Here is a 15,843-nt window from a genome sequence, read left to right as displayed (position 1 = left end):
CAGTTGCTAAGGTGTTTTGAGTGATTGTTAGCTTGTAGCAGTGTGGTTGCTTTTATTGGGTTTTCTTTGGTTACTAGGGCATTGCTAGGGTTTTCTGTTTTGTTTTAAATATGGTTCCTAGGGACTTGCTATGGTGTTTTGAGTGGTTGTTAAGGTGTTGGCTAGAGGCCTATCATGTAGTAATGTGGTTGGGCATTAATTAGGTTTTATGAGTTGTTTCTAGAGCGTTGTTGGGGTGTTCTGGATGGCTGCTAAGATATTACTTACAGATCTAGGTGATTGATATGCAGTCGCTAAGTGTTCTGAGTGGTTGTTAGCATGTTGCAGTGTGGTTGGTACAGTGTCTGGGTGGATGCTAGGGTGATGCTTGCAGGTCAAAATAGCCTGCCTACAGCCTTTGTAATATTATGGTTAACTATGCATGGCTTAGGTTATTGCAAGTTATATGCAAGTTTATTAATTTTTCCTTCTTTTTAGGCCACCAGTTAAAGATCTTCAGTTTGATCAAGTTTAAAGCTATTAGCACATCTCTCGCCAACAAATCACTAAGTATTTTCAATGCTTGCTTTTGTATTGGATTTTATGAAGATACTAACTCTCTAGTAGTTCTTGCATTTGTATGGACTGCTCTACCTGAAGAAACAGCCATATCTCAAGAAGTAAAGACACTTCTGCACTGACTACTGCTCAGAATACATAATCTCACATGTCTGTATTTCACAAAGCTTAAACCACAGGATCATTTCTGGTTTTCGAAGGTTGTAAAGGTTTTATGTAGTGAGTTCTTGAAGCTGCATTGTAGAGCTTTAGTGCTGTTCCTTCTAGCCGTTTCTTTTCTCTTACATGTCCAATGGTATGACTTTTCATGCACATAGTTTTAAGAAACTTCTATAATGTTCTGATTGAAATGGTGGAACCTGCTTTGATATTCTTCATATTTATTTAATATTCAATTATTTATTTAGTTCTTTGGCTTTTGGCTTGATCTAGTGTTATTGAACATGTGATAAATCATGGTGAGTATTCAGTTTGATCTCTCACCTTAAACATGTTGCTGAAAGGTCTGAGAAAGGCCAAAAAGCATCCTCCGGAAACCAACACGTTTTCATTTACTCTGTCTCATGTTGTTTCAAACCCATAAGTCTTTGTTTAATTGTTGAATCACAAATTAAGTTACTGTTAATGAAACCTGAAACGGGTTTTGTCCCTCCATAGAAAATCCAAGTACCAACACCAAAATGCATTGTAAAGGCATTGTAAAATAAATTCACATGAATTAAGCAGTTTAAATTAAGTTTTGTGAAGAAATACTATCTCTTCATATGATGAACAGAAGCTTAAACATGCTTGTGTAATGCCTGAGAACCAATGAGGTTTGTTCTTGCATGTGACGCACACACAAGCTTACATGTTTATCATGTTATGCGCTCTATGTGTGTTTTTTATGTGAATAAAATCCTAAATTAAATCTGTTCACCTTATAAAGTGATCATATTTACTTGGTTTCTAGCTGGTCCAAATTGGTGAAAAGTTAGTTTGATGAGATAGCATGTATCAGAATCCAATTTGATCACCTTGAAGAGAAATGAAAATTTACAGGACCAGTTATAAACCAGCCACCAGTTTAACCTGGATTTTTCAGCAAATTTTACAACAAACAAGTTTTAGTATGTAAATGCATCCATGATATTCATGAAGGAAGTTATGAATAATTTTCTTTTCTTATTTAGTCCCAGAGGCGAGGATTCTTCAGAATGCCCAGCTTTCGACTTTTCTCCAGGCATAACGGTGAACAGGTGACTCACTTTGGTGTTTAGTTTTGATGTCGCTCAGTTACATTTTTTTGCTTGCCATATTCTTTTTATAGTCTCTCTGGGCCACTATGACAGCACATAAAATGAAAAGCCAAAGCTCAATTTCATTCTGCTAAAAACTCTGAATAAATAGTGTAATGCCTAATTGAACGTGTATGTTTGCTCAGGATGGCGTGTTCAGAATGAGTCTGTCTCCTGATGGTACAGTGCTGGCTGTGATCCACTTCTCTGGCAGTCTCAGTCTCTGGAATATTCCATCATTCAAACTAAGAGGCAGCTGGAAACAAGAAGAACAAGTAATAAAATCACTATTTGTGTGTGTGTGTGTGTGTGCTCGATTTAAGAGACTTGAAGTGTAGTATACATTTCTGTGCCATTAATCTAATCATTGGGATTACGAAAATCATGGTTGTTTCTTGAACACTTCGCTTGCCTGCGATTGGTCAGGCAATCCAATAGTCACACTCTTAAACACACACACTAATGTCTTCAACTTCATCAATTTTCATTCCATGCTGACTTATCACTCATCAACTAGGCACCTTGTGGTATGCATGTAGAATTACGCAAGTTGAGCGCATGAAGTGTCCAACATTCCACACTTTGCATTGTCCGTTAATTTTTTGCATCATCCTGGTGTTAAAAGTGTCCTCTTTCTATTTGGAATTTTCAGTGTGAACACACTACACTATTTATGTTACAAAATGTCATGGAATAGTTCATAAGTATGCAAATTGCGTGAATTTTTAAATTTTTTTCCCCCCAAACCAGTTCAGCGGAAATCCCGCCCTGGAGCCGATTTCTTCTAAACATTTCATTGGCAATGTCAATCACAATAACGATTTCCTACACCCAACCCTGATCCTGACCTATCACTGTAACCTCAGCCAATGAAATTGGTTGCAGGGCAGGGATTTCCGCCGAACCGTTTGGTAGGGAAAAAATCACGCGAATGGGGTCGCACCTAGAGATTGAGCTAGTCATGTGATTTAATTGTGTAAAACTTTAATGAGCAAACAGTTTGGAGATTACAAAACAAATTTCAGCGTTAATATCACTTTCCAGGGCACAGCTTGAAATGAACAAACCTTTTTAACAATGTGTCATAAAATGATTTGTTTGTACTTGTCTATGCATTAGCATCTTTTCTTTCTCTTTGTAGCACATAAAGTTCAAACATCCGATGTCACGCTGCTATGTTCCACTGATTTACCCACCACTTTGTGTTCAGCATGCATTCTGTCAGGAAAAACACTCCCAGCTATCCCCTTTTACACCCTCTCACTTGCTCTCTCGTTTGTTTAGCCGGGATTTGACGAGATCAACCCAGAATGGAAGACTTCGCTGGAGAAGAGAAAGAAGATAAAAGGTAGCCGGACCCTCAACCATAGACGTGTATCTACTCCTACACTTACCTAGCACTATTAATTATGTAGGGAGTCCAGACAGAGGTGGAGGGAGGGAGAAGAATGCTTTAATAAAACCCTCTGTCTTGTCTTTGTGGAGAGGCGTTAAATTCAGACAGTGACATTTTGATTGTGGGTTTAGATCACACGTTTTCATAAAGCTTGTCTTTATGCTTGTCCTAGGTTTGTGTTCTTTTCTGTTTCCTCTTTGAAAATGATGTTTCTAAATCATCTGTCACATTTAGCTGTGGAATGCTGACTTTTAAATGAATGAATGAATGAATGAATGTCTGTGAAATGTTTTATTTATGATATTCAGTTTTTTTTTTCTGTGTTGTCTGTGTTGTTTTTTAACACCTGTATCTCTGTCTCTGTCTCTGTCTCTCTCTCTCTCTCTCTCTCTCTCTCTCTGTCTCTCTCTCTCTCTCTCTCTCTCTCTCTCTGTCTCTGTCTCTCTCTCTCTCTCTCTCTCTCTCTCTCTCTCTCTCTCTCTCTCTCTCTCTCTCTCTCTCTCTCTCTCTCTCTCTCTCTCTCTCTCTCTCTCTCTCTCTCTTCAGATAAGGAGCAGTATCAGTCTCTGCTAGATGTGAGCTGGTGGAGTGAGACTGCTTTGATTTTAGCCCGCTGTTCTGGGGCCCTCACTGTGTCTTCTGTGAGGACACTTAAAAACTTACTTGGCAAGTCCTGCGAGTGGTTTGAACCCTCACCGCGAGTCACCTCAGCCCATGATGGGGGCTTCCTCAGTTTGGAGGTGTGTGTTTGTAAATGTATCAGTTTTAACCCGTGTCAAATATTGAATATTCCTGATATATTTGTGATTTTGCTGACAGTATAAATTAAGAAACATTACACCCTTCTGTCGTTCCACACCTGTAAGACCTTCATTCATATTCAGAACACAAATTAAGATATTTTTGATAAAATCCGATGGCTCAGTTAGCCTGCATTGCCAGCAAGATAATTATCTTCTCACTTTCAAATGCCCAGAAAGCTACTAAAAACATATTTAAAACTAGTTTATGTGACTAGTGGTTCAACCTTAATGTTATGAAGCGACGAGAATACTTTTTGTGTGCCAAAAAAAATAAATAGCGACTTTATTCAACAATATCTAGTGATGGGCGATTTCAAAACACTGCTTCATGAAGCTTCAAAGCTTTACGAATCTTTTGTTTCAAATCGATTGTTAGGAGCACCAAAATCACGTGACTTCAGTAAACGAGGCTTCGTTACGTCATAAGTGTTTCTAAATTTCAGTAGTTCACGTGATTTTTGCAGATTGATACATGCTCCAAACCACTGATTTGAAACAAAAGATTCGTAAAGCTTCGAAGCTTCATGAAGCAGTGTTTTGAAATCGCCCATCACTAGAAAATTGTTGAATAAAGTCGCTATTTTGGGGGTTTTTAAATACGTCTTTCTGGGTATTGTAAAAGGAAATTATCTTGCTGGCAATGCAGAACTTACTAAGCCATCGGATTTTATCAAAAATATCTTAATTTGTGTTCTGAAGATGAACAAAAGTCTTACGGGTGTGGAACAACATGAGGGTGAGTAATTAATGACAGAATTTTCATTTTTGGGTGAACTAACCCTTTAAGTTTCCTAAAGACTACTGTATTTTGTGATCCTTGCTTGTCACGCAAGTTTAAATCATTGGTGTAGCCAAGTTAAATTGATTTCAGAAAGTTTGATTATGCTCCATCACAGTTAATTGACTCTAATATTGACAGTTTTTACATATTAAAATGTTTTAGTGAAATATATATGCATTTAAATATTGTTTTATTGGTACATAAGATGAGTAAGTGATAATAAGATGAATCATTCTCACATCAACATCCTGTAATTTAATAAAAAAACAGTGTGAAAAGACATGCCATTATTAATTTTAAGTAGTTTTGTATGGTCGTCCTGCTTAAGTCCTTTCCCTAATATAATACAATATTTAATACTTTTAAAACTTTAAACAAGGATGCATTCAGAACATTACATTCATTGTTGCAAAAAAACAAAAAACAAAAAAACTTCCTATTCATCAAAGAAACCTGTAAAAAGCACCAAATCAGCAAGTTAGAATGATTTCTGAAGGATCACGTGACACAGCTTTGCCATAACAGCAATAAATCACATTTTAAATGCATATCGAAAGAGAAGTTATTTAAAGTTGTAATACTGTTTTACAAGTTTTTACTTTTTGATCAAATACATTTTTCAAATACATTTTAAAAACCCAAACATTTGAATATAATATAATATAATATAATATAATATAATATAATATAATATAATATAATATAATATATAATATAATATAATATAATATAATATAATATAATATAATATAATATATACAACACAACATGCTCCATCCAGAATGCTGTCTTTCATTCGTGGCCGCTGATGGCAGTAATTACTTTTGTAAAGGAAGTCATGTTATTCAGACACTCTCTCTCTATCTTCAGGCCATCATCATAAAAGTGCTTTACCGCTCCTCATCCTCTGATAAGAAAAAACTCATCTCTTCCATCTCCACCTCATTGTTTTTTTGGCGCTTTCCGCTGATGTAAAGCTCTCACAGCTAGAGAGATGTGAACCTTGAGGCGAGTACAGAGGGATGGGAAAAGGAGAGTGAGAACATGAGAGAGATGTCGGGTTTTATTCTGGCTGTATGTTCGGTTGACGGTTTCCTCACTCCGTAGGGAAATGCAGCACACAGCTGCGGTGTCGACTGTGTGAAGTTTGTTTGATAGATTTTTCAGTGAGTGAGAAAGAGAGAAACAAACAGGTACTGCCAGGAAAATGTGTTTGTGTCCTGCAGAAACAGGGTTGTTAGTCTTCCAAGTCAATAATCAGAATCCTCTAATTTGTTTTTGTTTTTTTCTAAAATAATCAAAGGATTGTTCTGGAAAGTTCCTTTAACTTTTCATTGTCCTTGAGTCAGCCAACCAAATCTTTTTAATCTCTCTCTGTCAATCCCTTTGTCCCCTCAGTGTGAGGTAAAGCTGGCCCATAAGCGCTCTCGTCTGGAGAGCAGCATGACGGGTGAAGAGGATGATGGAGAGGATGACTCCGACTCGGACGAAGAGTCCTCTGCGAAGGCACGTTATTTTGGATATGTGAAGCAGGGCCTGTATTATGTGACTGAGATGGAACGTTTCGCCCCTCCCAGAAAACGGCCACGTACCGTCATCAAGAACTACCGCCTGGTCAGCCTGAGGTCCACTACGCCAGAGGAGCTCTACCAGAGGAAGGTGGGTTACTATAAGTACCTGACGGAGTGGAACCGCCCACTCGACCAAACTTAAAATGTAATGGATAGTCATTATAATGATAGGATGACTCTACATTATTCTGCTTATCATACAATTATTCTCCAAATAAATAAGCATCTGGCCATTAACTACTGATGTGAATTTAAATTATTTTATTTTATTAGAAAATTTTATTATATTATTTTATTAGAAAATTTTTATCCTGTTCACTTGAAAAGGTTTTAGTCAAGTTAATCCAAATTCAGTTTTAGAATATTTAGGAATAATGCATCTTAAGTATCTTGTTCACTTTCTATTTCAGTCTCAAGTATAGTTTTTTTTTTTTTTTTTTTGCCATGAAAATAACCATGGAAGTTTGTAAAATAGCCCTGAAGTGTAGGCTTTTCACAAGAATAAGGATTCATGTAACATGACTGAGTGGCCTAGCAAGATTTTGTAGACCTTGAAGATTACCTAGCAACATCAGCACAAGTTCATTAATATTCATGCGCTCAGCATTTTACATATAGTTTTACACTCCCATTTTCAGCCTCTTCCTCTTTAAAACTCATTCCTTGAAAACATTCAGAAGAATAAATGTGGAATAAAAACGAGAGAGGATGATGAATGTGAATTGGACAGGTGTTTGAAACATCATGTAATAGAAGATGCCAACCTTAAAGTAACAACATTTTGTGAGATATCTCAGATCCTTATAGATTTACTTTATGGCTGTAATATTAATCGGCAATAACAGTTCTGTGGCTCTTAGATGGAGCATTAATAAGACTGAGAGCTTTCAGTAGAAGTTTATCTGGTGCGTGTGTTTGTGTTCACAGATTGATAATGAGGAGTATGGAGAGGCGCTCTCTCTGGCTCAAGCATATGGTCTGGATTCTGATCTTGTCTATCAGAGACAGTGGAGAAAATCTACTGTCAGCATTGCTTCCATTCAGGACTACTTGGTAGGACTCATTCTGTAACCACATTATTTGTAACATTGAAACAACCCATGAAAATCAAACTTTTTTTGTTTTTTTTCACACTTTCACAACTTTTTATTTATTTTAAATTAAATTCAATTAAATTAACATTTTGTTGGTCTGGAATGCTTGTTTTGAACGCATGATGCAGATCTTGACTAACTAAAAATTTTGTGATTTAGTACAAGTAGGTCTTAAATCTTTTTTTCCACAGAGTAAGATAAAGAAAAGATCATGGGTGCTGCATGAGTGTGTCGAGAGGGTTCCAGAGAATGTGGATGCAGCCAAAGAGCTCCTGAAGTATGGCTTGAAAGGAACCGACCTTGAAGCATTGATCGCCATCGGTGATGGAGAAGACCAGGGCAGGTGTGTGATGCACAATCGCACAGATCTACAGATCTGCGTATCTTCTCTTTGGCTGTATGTTAACCAGGATGTATTTTCCGTAGATTCATCTTGCCAGGTGATTTGGATTTGGACGATGCTCCATATGAAGACTTCCTCTCTGTGGAGGAAGAGATGGAGCAAAGAAAAGAGAGGGAAGCCAAAAAGAGACAGGAGCTCCTCAAGAAAGTGGAATTTAGCAAGTAGGCTCTCCCACATACACACACAGTCATTGTAAGTCAGGTTGATGTTAGTGATATGCTTAATTACATACTTTCAGAATTAAAGGGTTAGTTCACCCAAAAATGAAAATTCTCTCATTAATTACTCACCCTCATGTCGTTCCACACCCATAAGACCTTTGTTCATCTTCAGAACACAAATTAAGATATTTTTGATAAAATCTGATGGCTCAGTGAGGTCTCCATTGCCAGCAAGATAATTAACACTTTCAGATGCCCAGAAAGCTACTAAAGACATATTTAAAACAGTTCATGTGACTACAGTGGTTCAACCTTAATGTTATAAAGTGATGAGAATACTTTTTATGCGCCAAGTAATGTGATTTCAGTAAACGAGGCTTCGTTACATCTTAAGTGTTTTGAAATGTTTCGAAATTTCAATGGTTCACGTGACTTTGGCAGTTTGATACACGCTCCAAACCAATGATTCAAAACAAAAGATTCTTAAAGCTTCAACGCGTCATGAAGCAGTGTTTTGAAATCGCCCATCACTAGATCACTATTGTTGAATAAAGTCATTTAGGTTTTTTTTAGGCGCACAAAAAGTATTCTTGTCATTTCATAACTTTAAGGTTGAACCACTGTAGTCCCATGAACTGTTTTAAATATGTCTTTAATTAAAAAAGTGTTAATTATTTTGTATAATCTGTTACTTATCTGTAATATCTGTTCACAGTACATCATGTTCTAGTAGCTTTATTTGGTATTTAAAAAATTATTTATTTAAAACAAATAAATTAATGTATAGATACATTTTTAACATTAATTTAACCATATTATTATTATTTTTACATTTCACAGTACCTCATGTTCTAAAGTACCATTATTTGGTATTTAAAAATATTGTGTTAAACATAAATTACTTTAAATTTTTTGCCATTCCAATAATACATTTCGTAATATATATATATATATATAATATATATTTCTCCATAGACCCTTGTGGTATCCTGGGGTTTGAAAACTAGCATTCACTAGCATATAGAGGGTATGCATGTGATGTCACCGTCGACCGTTAGGACTGCGGTCACGCACGCTGAGTGGCAAAAGACTGAGCAGCAGCATTGGTTTTCAGCGTGAATGTCGCGAAAAACACACAAAACACATTCAAAACGGGAAAGAGCTTTGCGGCTGACTGTACAAATAGATTTGAAACAAACCCTGAGGTATATATTTAAAAACTAGAGAAAGCAACAGAAAAAGAAGCAAATGGATCACTGCAATTCACAGAAACAGCTGGACTCCAGGCAGAGAAACATGGATTTGCAGTTATCATTTTGTGATGAATTGTTGGATTTTGAGGTAAAATCATACCGTATATATTGTATTGTTATATATTATGTTGACGACTCGTCAATTAAATATTTTCCATCTTATATTCTGCATAATTGGGTGTTTTTAAATAAACAACGCTGACAAAAACTATACTATAAAACTATGTTTTAGGGCTGGACAATATGACGTTATAAGTGATTAAGCAGATTTAAACCTACCGATATTGTAGTTGTATAAAATATTCACAAGCAGATTTGCTTTATGTATTTCCCCTGCGTCAAATTAGGCACATATAAATGTCAGGAAACATGACTCCTGGCTGCATGTCAATATCCATGGATTAGGTTTATTTGACAAGTTGTAAGAAACACTTTCGAGTTCAACCTTTAGGGTAATTCGTTAGTTTTACTAGCGTTTTCGCCGTTTCTCCTATTAATCCAGTTACGCAGCAGGTTCTTTTGCCACTCAGTCCAGCTGAGGGAGCGCGCTTTCGGCGGGAAAGTGACGTCGATGCATACCCTCTATAGATGGTACTAAATCCACAAAACTCATATTTTGATTTCATGGCATCTTTAAAAGTTGGACTATTTTTAATTTGACTTAATAACTTGATGAATTATACTGAATAGTTTTACCATGCAATCTGCCCAAGAGCTAAAACACAGCATGCTCTCAGCACGCTAATTAAAGCACCACCGCTAAAATGTAATGATAAAAAGAAAGAAAAAAAACATTCAGATAAACTAGTTGACCTCACTAATGCGCTAGTTGGTTGTTGGACGTGACCCACCCCTAGTAGATGCTCTTATAAAGCTCATGAGGAAGTTAAATTCAGTGGAAGAGATCTTGGAGACAGCACAGATGGGAAGGGAGAGAAAGAGCGGGAGACAGATAAAGAGAAGCGAGAGAAAGAGGTGAAGGAAAAAATTAAAGCCCTTTATAGATTTATTTCTAATCTGCATAAGGTAATTTATGCCTCAGTTGTGCTTTGCCCAAGAGGCCCTAATGAAAGAGCCCTCCGTGAACACAAATTATGAACGCTCACACACTCGATAGGGTGGGGGGAGGAAGATATAGACAAAAAAAACCATAGATTGGCTAACATTTGCTGTAAACACTGCACTAATCAAAACACTTGTTTACACACAGACAAAATTGCCTAATTTTTCATAGCGTAACTCAGTTAAACACGCGCACACACACGCTCTCCATGCATATCACACAGAACTGTATCTAATTTGCACTTAATTACTGTACGCTTCCGCCAGCGGTTTGACACCAGAGTGTGTGTTTGTGTGTTTACTCCTCAGGCTGTTTGTTTTTATGCAGTCAGCATATTTAATGCGCGTGTTAATATGGCTGCTTATGAATGTCTGTCTGTCTGTATGATGCATGATGTCCTTTTCACTCCATCAAGGGAGAAAGAGTGATTGACAAAAGAAAAACTACGAAAAAAGCACAAGTAGTGGCGAGACTGAAGGAAAAAGAGAAACAAAGGCATTTAGTGAGCAAAAGAGATGATAAAAGCGATGAAGAAAGAAGATAAAGAGTGACAGAGAGAGAGAAAATAAACAGGCACATCAACATTGAGAAAGAGAGTGACTCTAATGGGGTGTACTTCAATTTCTCCTGACGTTCAGCTGTGGTAATGCAACGGCAAAAAAGACAATCATCATTCTGTTAATTTCTTTTTAACTACGCCACCATTATAGCAATGGGGTGGTATCGATCAGACTGCTGGGTTTAGTTGAAGGTGTGTGTGTTAGAAAGCGATAGAAAGTTCACACACCATCACAGCTACACTGCATATTTTGATAGTGATTCCCCTTAACAATGTCTGCCTGTCAATCAGGCTTCAGTCTTGCAGCGATATTCTCTCAGTTGAAGATGACACTGCCTGCAGTTAATTCAGCTGCAGCACAGACTGCTTTCAAACGTACAATAGATTTCGAGATCATTTCAGCCTTATGTGTGCTGCCTAATGCCTATTTTAAACCTTGTTTATAAAATAGAATATAAAAATGGAGTAGGGTCTGAGACCACTAGGGACAATGTTTCTGTTTTGCAGTATTTTTCTTTGCAAATTATATCATCAACATAACAATTTAAGTAATAGTTTGAGTCTTATTAAAGAAAATGTTATCTTTTAAATATGCATATTACAAGAACCGTACATTATATTAACAGTTATGCAAAAGTAACTGATTATAAATGAGTAATTTTCATAATTTTGTAGTTATTTAGATTTATTGTTCATAATTTGTAAGTCTTTTGACTATTTCATATTTAAGACTTGTTGTAATAAGAAATGCCAGATTCATGGGTTTAAACTTCCAAGGTTCACTTGAAGCAAGCATAAACTCTTTTGATAAGCTGGAAAAAAAAATCATGAGCATTTGTGCCCAGCAGTGCTTAAATGATTTTTACTTTCAAATGATAATTTCCCCAAGCTTTACTCACCCTCAAGCCATCCTATGTGTATATGACTTTCTTCTTTCTGATAAACACAATTGGAGATATATTAATAAATTTCCCGATGCATCCGAGCTTTATAATAGCAGTGAGCGGGATCAATGAGTATGAGCTGAAGAAAGTGTCTTCATCCACATCCATCCATCATAAACGTATTCCACATGGCTTCCAGGGGATGGGGGGTAATAAAGGCCTTCTGAAGCTAAGTGATGTTTATGTAAAAAAAAAAAAAAAATCCATGTTTAACAAGTTTGAAGTAAAATATTTAACTTCCGCCAGACTGTCTTCCATATTCTACTTACGAAGGAAGTGTAAAACTCTTGCAGTTCAAAAAGCTTACGCTACGTCCTACGCCTTCCTATTCAACTCACAGAGAAAGCTTAAATGACGTGACGTAATTTGACTATGTAAGGCAGTCTGGCCGAAGCTAGATATTTTACTTCATAACTTGTTAAATATGGACTCTGCTGCATCAGGATATTTATTAATATATCTCCAATTGTCTTCATCAGAAAGAAGAAAGTCATTTACACCTAGGATGGTTTGAGGGTGAGTAAAGCTTGGGATAATTTTCATTTGAAATTGAACTAATCTTTTAACATATTTAACAAATCCTTAAGTACTGGTGTTGTCCCAGCTGCATTTGATATCTTAGATTTGGATAATTTAAATAACTATCGACCTATATCAAACCTTCTTTTCCTGGCTAAATTTAGAATGAGTTGCAGCTTTACAGTTGCAAAATCATCTTTCTGTTAGCAACTTCAGTCTGGTTTTCGAAAATTTCATAGCTCAGAAATTGACCTGGTTAAAGTGACTTAGGACTTTCTTTTGGCCTCTGATGCTGGATCTCCCACTGTTCTTATTCTCTTAGACATTAGATCATACCCATTTACTGAATCGCCTTAAAACAGTTTTAGGTATTTCCGGCACTGTCCTAAACTGGTTTAGATCCTATTTGACCAGACGTAGACAGTTTGTTCCTTTAGGGGAATACAGCTCTGATATTGGGTCAGTTTCTACTGGCATCCCTCAGGGCTCAGTATTAGGACCATTACAGTATTCAGTTTTCATATTTACCTGTGATTGGTTGTTTCTTTTCTTTCTTTCTTTTTTTTAACAACAATTTGAATGCTGAATTGTGATTGGTCTCTTTATTTATCCTTAGTTTATTAGTCTCTCACCATTTCTCCCACTTTATTTGGGCTAACACTTTTTCTAGCTATCATTTATCCTTAGTTAAATTATCATTGTATATATTAATTCAAATTAAAAAGCTTTAAATGTCTTATATTGTATATAAAGTTTTATTGTAAGGCTAAAAAGACTCAAGATCCTCAAACTCTCAAGTTAAGTGGGCTTTGAGGCAAAAATGCTGTGTGAAATGAAATGACGCATCGCATCAGTTTAGATTTTGGTGTCAATTAGCATGTGTCTCTTGTTAATTGCTGTATTGATGTAGTATTTCAAACTGTTTCTGTGATTAAACTCCACTTTTTAATGACTTTTTAATCTTTGTTTTGTTGGAAAATTGATCTGAATTTAAAACAAAAAAAATTAAAGGAATTAAACTGTTGTGTATTTAGTAAAGAATGTTAGTAATTTCAAACCAGTGCACCTTTTTTCATAACTACATTTTATCCTGCGACAAATCAATAGCCAATTCCTTTTCTCCTCTCTAAAATAGCCTGCTATGCAATCTTGACATTTAACAAGTCCTTAAATGGTTGTAATAGTTTTCTTTTTCAAGTTTGATGTTGTCAATAGTCAGTATGTTACGTTTTGACACTTTAAAGATGAGCGACCTTCAGCACACTAGTTGTTAAGTGAACTGACAGCTGCATGCCAATGCTGCGTGCTTTTAAAATGCTTCTTCTACAGTCAAGCCATCCATAAACCCTTGACACGGCATTTAATTCTGCTTTAGTTTCATTACAATCAGTATGCCTGAAATAGAATTGCTTTTGCATTTGGAGGCTAGCGCTAAGCGCTCACATGCGAGTGTGTTTATGCATAGGCTATTCTTTCAATCTTCTTTTATCATGTTTGCATTGTGATAACATCCTGCAGTTCAATATTCTCCTCCAGTCCAATGATCTTTGCGTGTGTGTGCGGGTCTCATTCGCATACAACGGGATGCTCAGGTTTCCACAGTAATGCAGGGAGAATGAGATGAGATTGTAATTGCCTTCTGTGGATTTTCACGCTGACTGATACACGCGCGCGCTCGCATGGGCATCCAGGCAATCAGGCAGCGGTCGCCTCACATTAGCCTGTCTTTGATGACCTAATCTGGGTCTATAATGGCTCACTACCCTCTCAGCACTGTTCTCCCTCTGTTTCGTCCGCTTTTTTCCTTCAGTCTCAAATCGTCCCATTCATCCATATTTCCTTGTAATGCCTTTCATTATATCTGTAAGCCTCTACATACATGTCTGTCAAACCCTCCACCCCTCCCCCAGAGTGTGCAAAGCTTTATTTCATTTCACCGTTTTTATGGATATTAGTGGCGGCTCTCTGAAGTGGATGCATGCTGATAAGCTCCAGATAAGATTGTGTTTGCATGTTTAATCCTGTTGATGTCATGTTCTTCCAGACTGACTTTAGAGCAGAAGGAGCTCTGCAGAAGTAGACTGAAGCTTCTCTGCTATCTGGACCGCTTGGCCACTTACGAGGTAACATTCTCCAAACTTGTACTTTTGTACTGAATAAAGCTTTAAACTTTATCTTTAAAAGGGATGAATTTGGGTTTTAAAGGTACATATGATGAAAAAAGGTATTTCCCTTGCTTAATGTAGACAACTTTCACAATGCAAAGCTTCCTCCACAGTCCAAACATTAAAACTAAGCTACAAAAGTGGCTCATTCAAAAATCATAATTTTAATAACGTCACGTTAACCTACCTAATTTACATATTAATCACCTATATACTACACTAATTTACATATCAGTACCCATACTCCAAAATAACACTTATCGCTCTGAGAGTTTATCAAGGAAGCTTTTTTTTCTACTTCAAAACTCTGTGGCAACACACACTACAAAAATGACTTAATTCTTTAATTAAGAATGGTTTTAATTAGTCTTTTTGGATTAGTTTTTCAGGGGGAAACAAATCTGTAAGATAAATTGACTTGAGAAGCACTGCATAAGATAGACTTGTGTTCATTATATTCAAAATTGTATTGTATTCCGAATATAATTATACTTTTGACATTTTTTTTTTTTACTTGTATGTACTTAAAAAAAAAAAAAAATCTGCCAGTGCATGAAGGCTAAATAGACTTTAAAGATGCATTCTCTAAAAACAAGTTTTAATATCTTATTCAATGTTGCTTCTCAACTAAATTTCTTGCTTTCAGATATTTTAACTGGAAAAAAACTTGATAAGATTAGAATTTTTACTGTACATGTGAGCTGTTACCCGCATTAAACCATATATATATATATATATATATATATATATATATATATATATATATATATATATATATATATATATATTAGGGGTGTAACGGTACACAAAACTCACGGTTCGGTACGTACCTCGGTTTTGAACTCACGGTTCGGTACAGTTTTCGGTACAGCAGGTGGAGAGAAAACTAAACATAAAATTGCTTTTTTTTTATTATTAAACAGAGGTTTACTGAACAAATTGTGTTTTTGTCTTTAAATATATTAAATTAAATTAAAACTAAAAGTTTCTTAAGGATAAAAAAAACGATCTCTGCTAATGCTATAAACTATGTAGGGAGCCCTAACTTGAAAGAAGCCCAAACTATTAGCCTAAATTCAATTGCTTTTTATTTTTAGATAAAATAATCAACACTCAAATAACAAATTGTATGCAAACCTGTAAGCTGCACCTAAGGCAGTTTTTGCATTAACTTCTAAATGTTTTTACTCCAATTCGTTGTTGAAATATAATCATTTCTACACAGTGGCTGTTATTTTAACATCAGATTTATTTAAACATACATTAAATAGCCTAATCAGGATATCACTAAAAGAT

At 36.0% G+C, this 15,843-nt stretch overlaps 1 protein-coding gene across 3 annotated transcripts in view; it reads left to right on the top strand.

Moving 5' to 3' along the window:
* The window catches only part of nbas (NBAS subunit of NRZ tethering complex), a 189,004-nt gene that overhangs the window by 13,587 nt on the left and 159,574 nt on the right, over positions 1-15,843 (top strand). For all 3 annotated transcript variants that reach the window (XR_010894960.1, XM_067384030.1, XM_067384029.1), the window contains exons 11-19: positions 1,731-1,796; positions 1,982-2,110; positions 3,120-3,183; positions 3,778-3,971; positions 6,214-6,474; positions 7,314-7,439; positions 7,672-7,823; positions 7,907-8,044; positions 14,427-14,505. Coding sequence is in view for 2 of the 3 variants with exons in the window: in XM_067384030.1 (XP_067240131.1) it covers positions 1,731-1,796; positions 1,982-2,110; positions 3,120-3,183; positions 3,778-3,971; positions 6,214-6,474; positions 7,314-7,439; positions 7,672-7,823; positions 7,907-8,044; positions 14,427-14,505 (1,209 nt within the window). In the remaining variant the exon portion in view is untranslated. The remainder of the gene's footprint in view (positions 1-1,730; positions 1,797-1,981; positions 2,111-3,119; positions 3,184-3,777; positions 3,972-6,213; positions 6,475-7,313; positions 7,440-7,671; positions 7,824-7,906; positions 8,045-14,426; positions 14,506-15,843) is intronic.

The sequence above is a fragment of the Chanodichthys erythropterus genome, chromosome 4 (genome assembly GCF_024489055.1).
Source record: "Chanodichthys erythropterus isolate Z2021 chromosome 4, ASM2448905v1, whole genome shotgun sequence".
NCBI classification, from domain to species: Eukaryota; Metazoa; Chordata; class Actinopteri; order Cypriniformes; family Xenocyprididae; genus Chanodichthys; species Chanodichthys erythropterus.
This window is presented reverse-complemented; position numbering and strand designations above follow the sequence as displayed.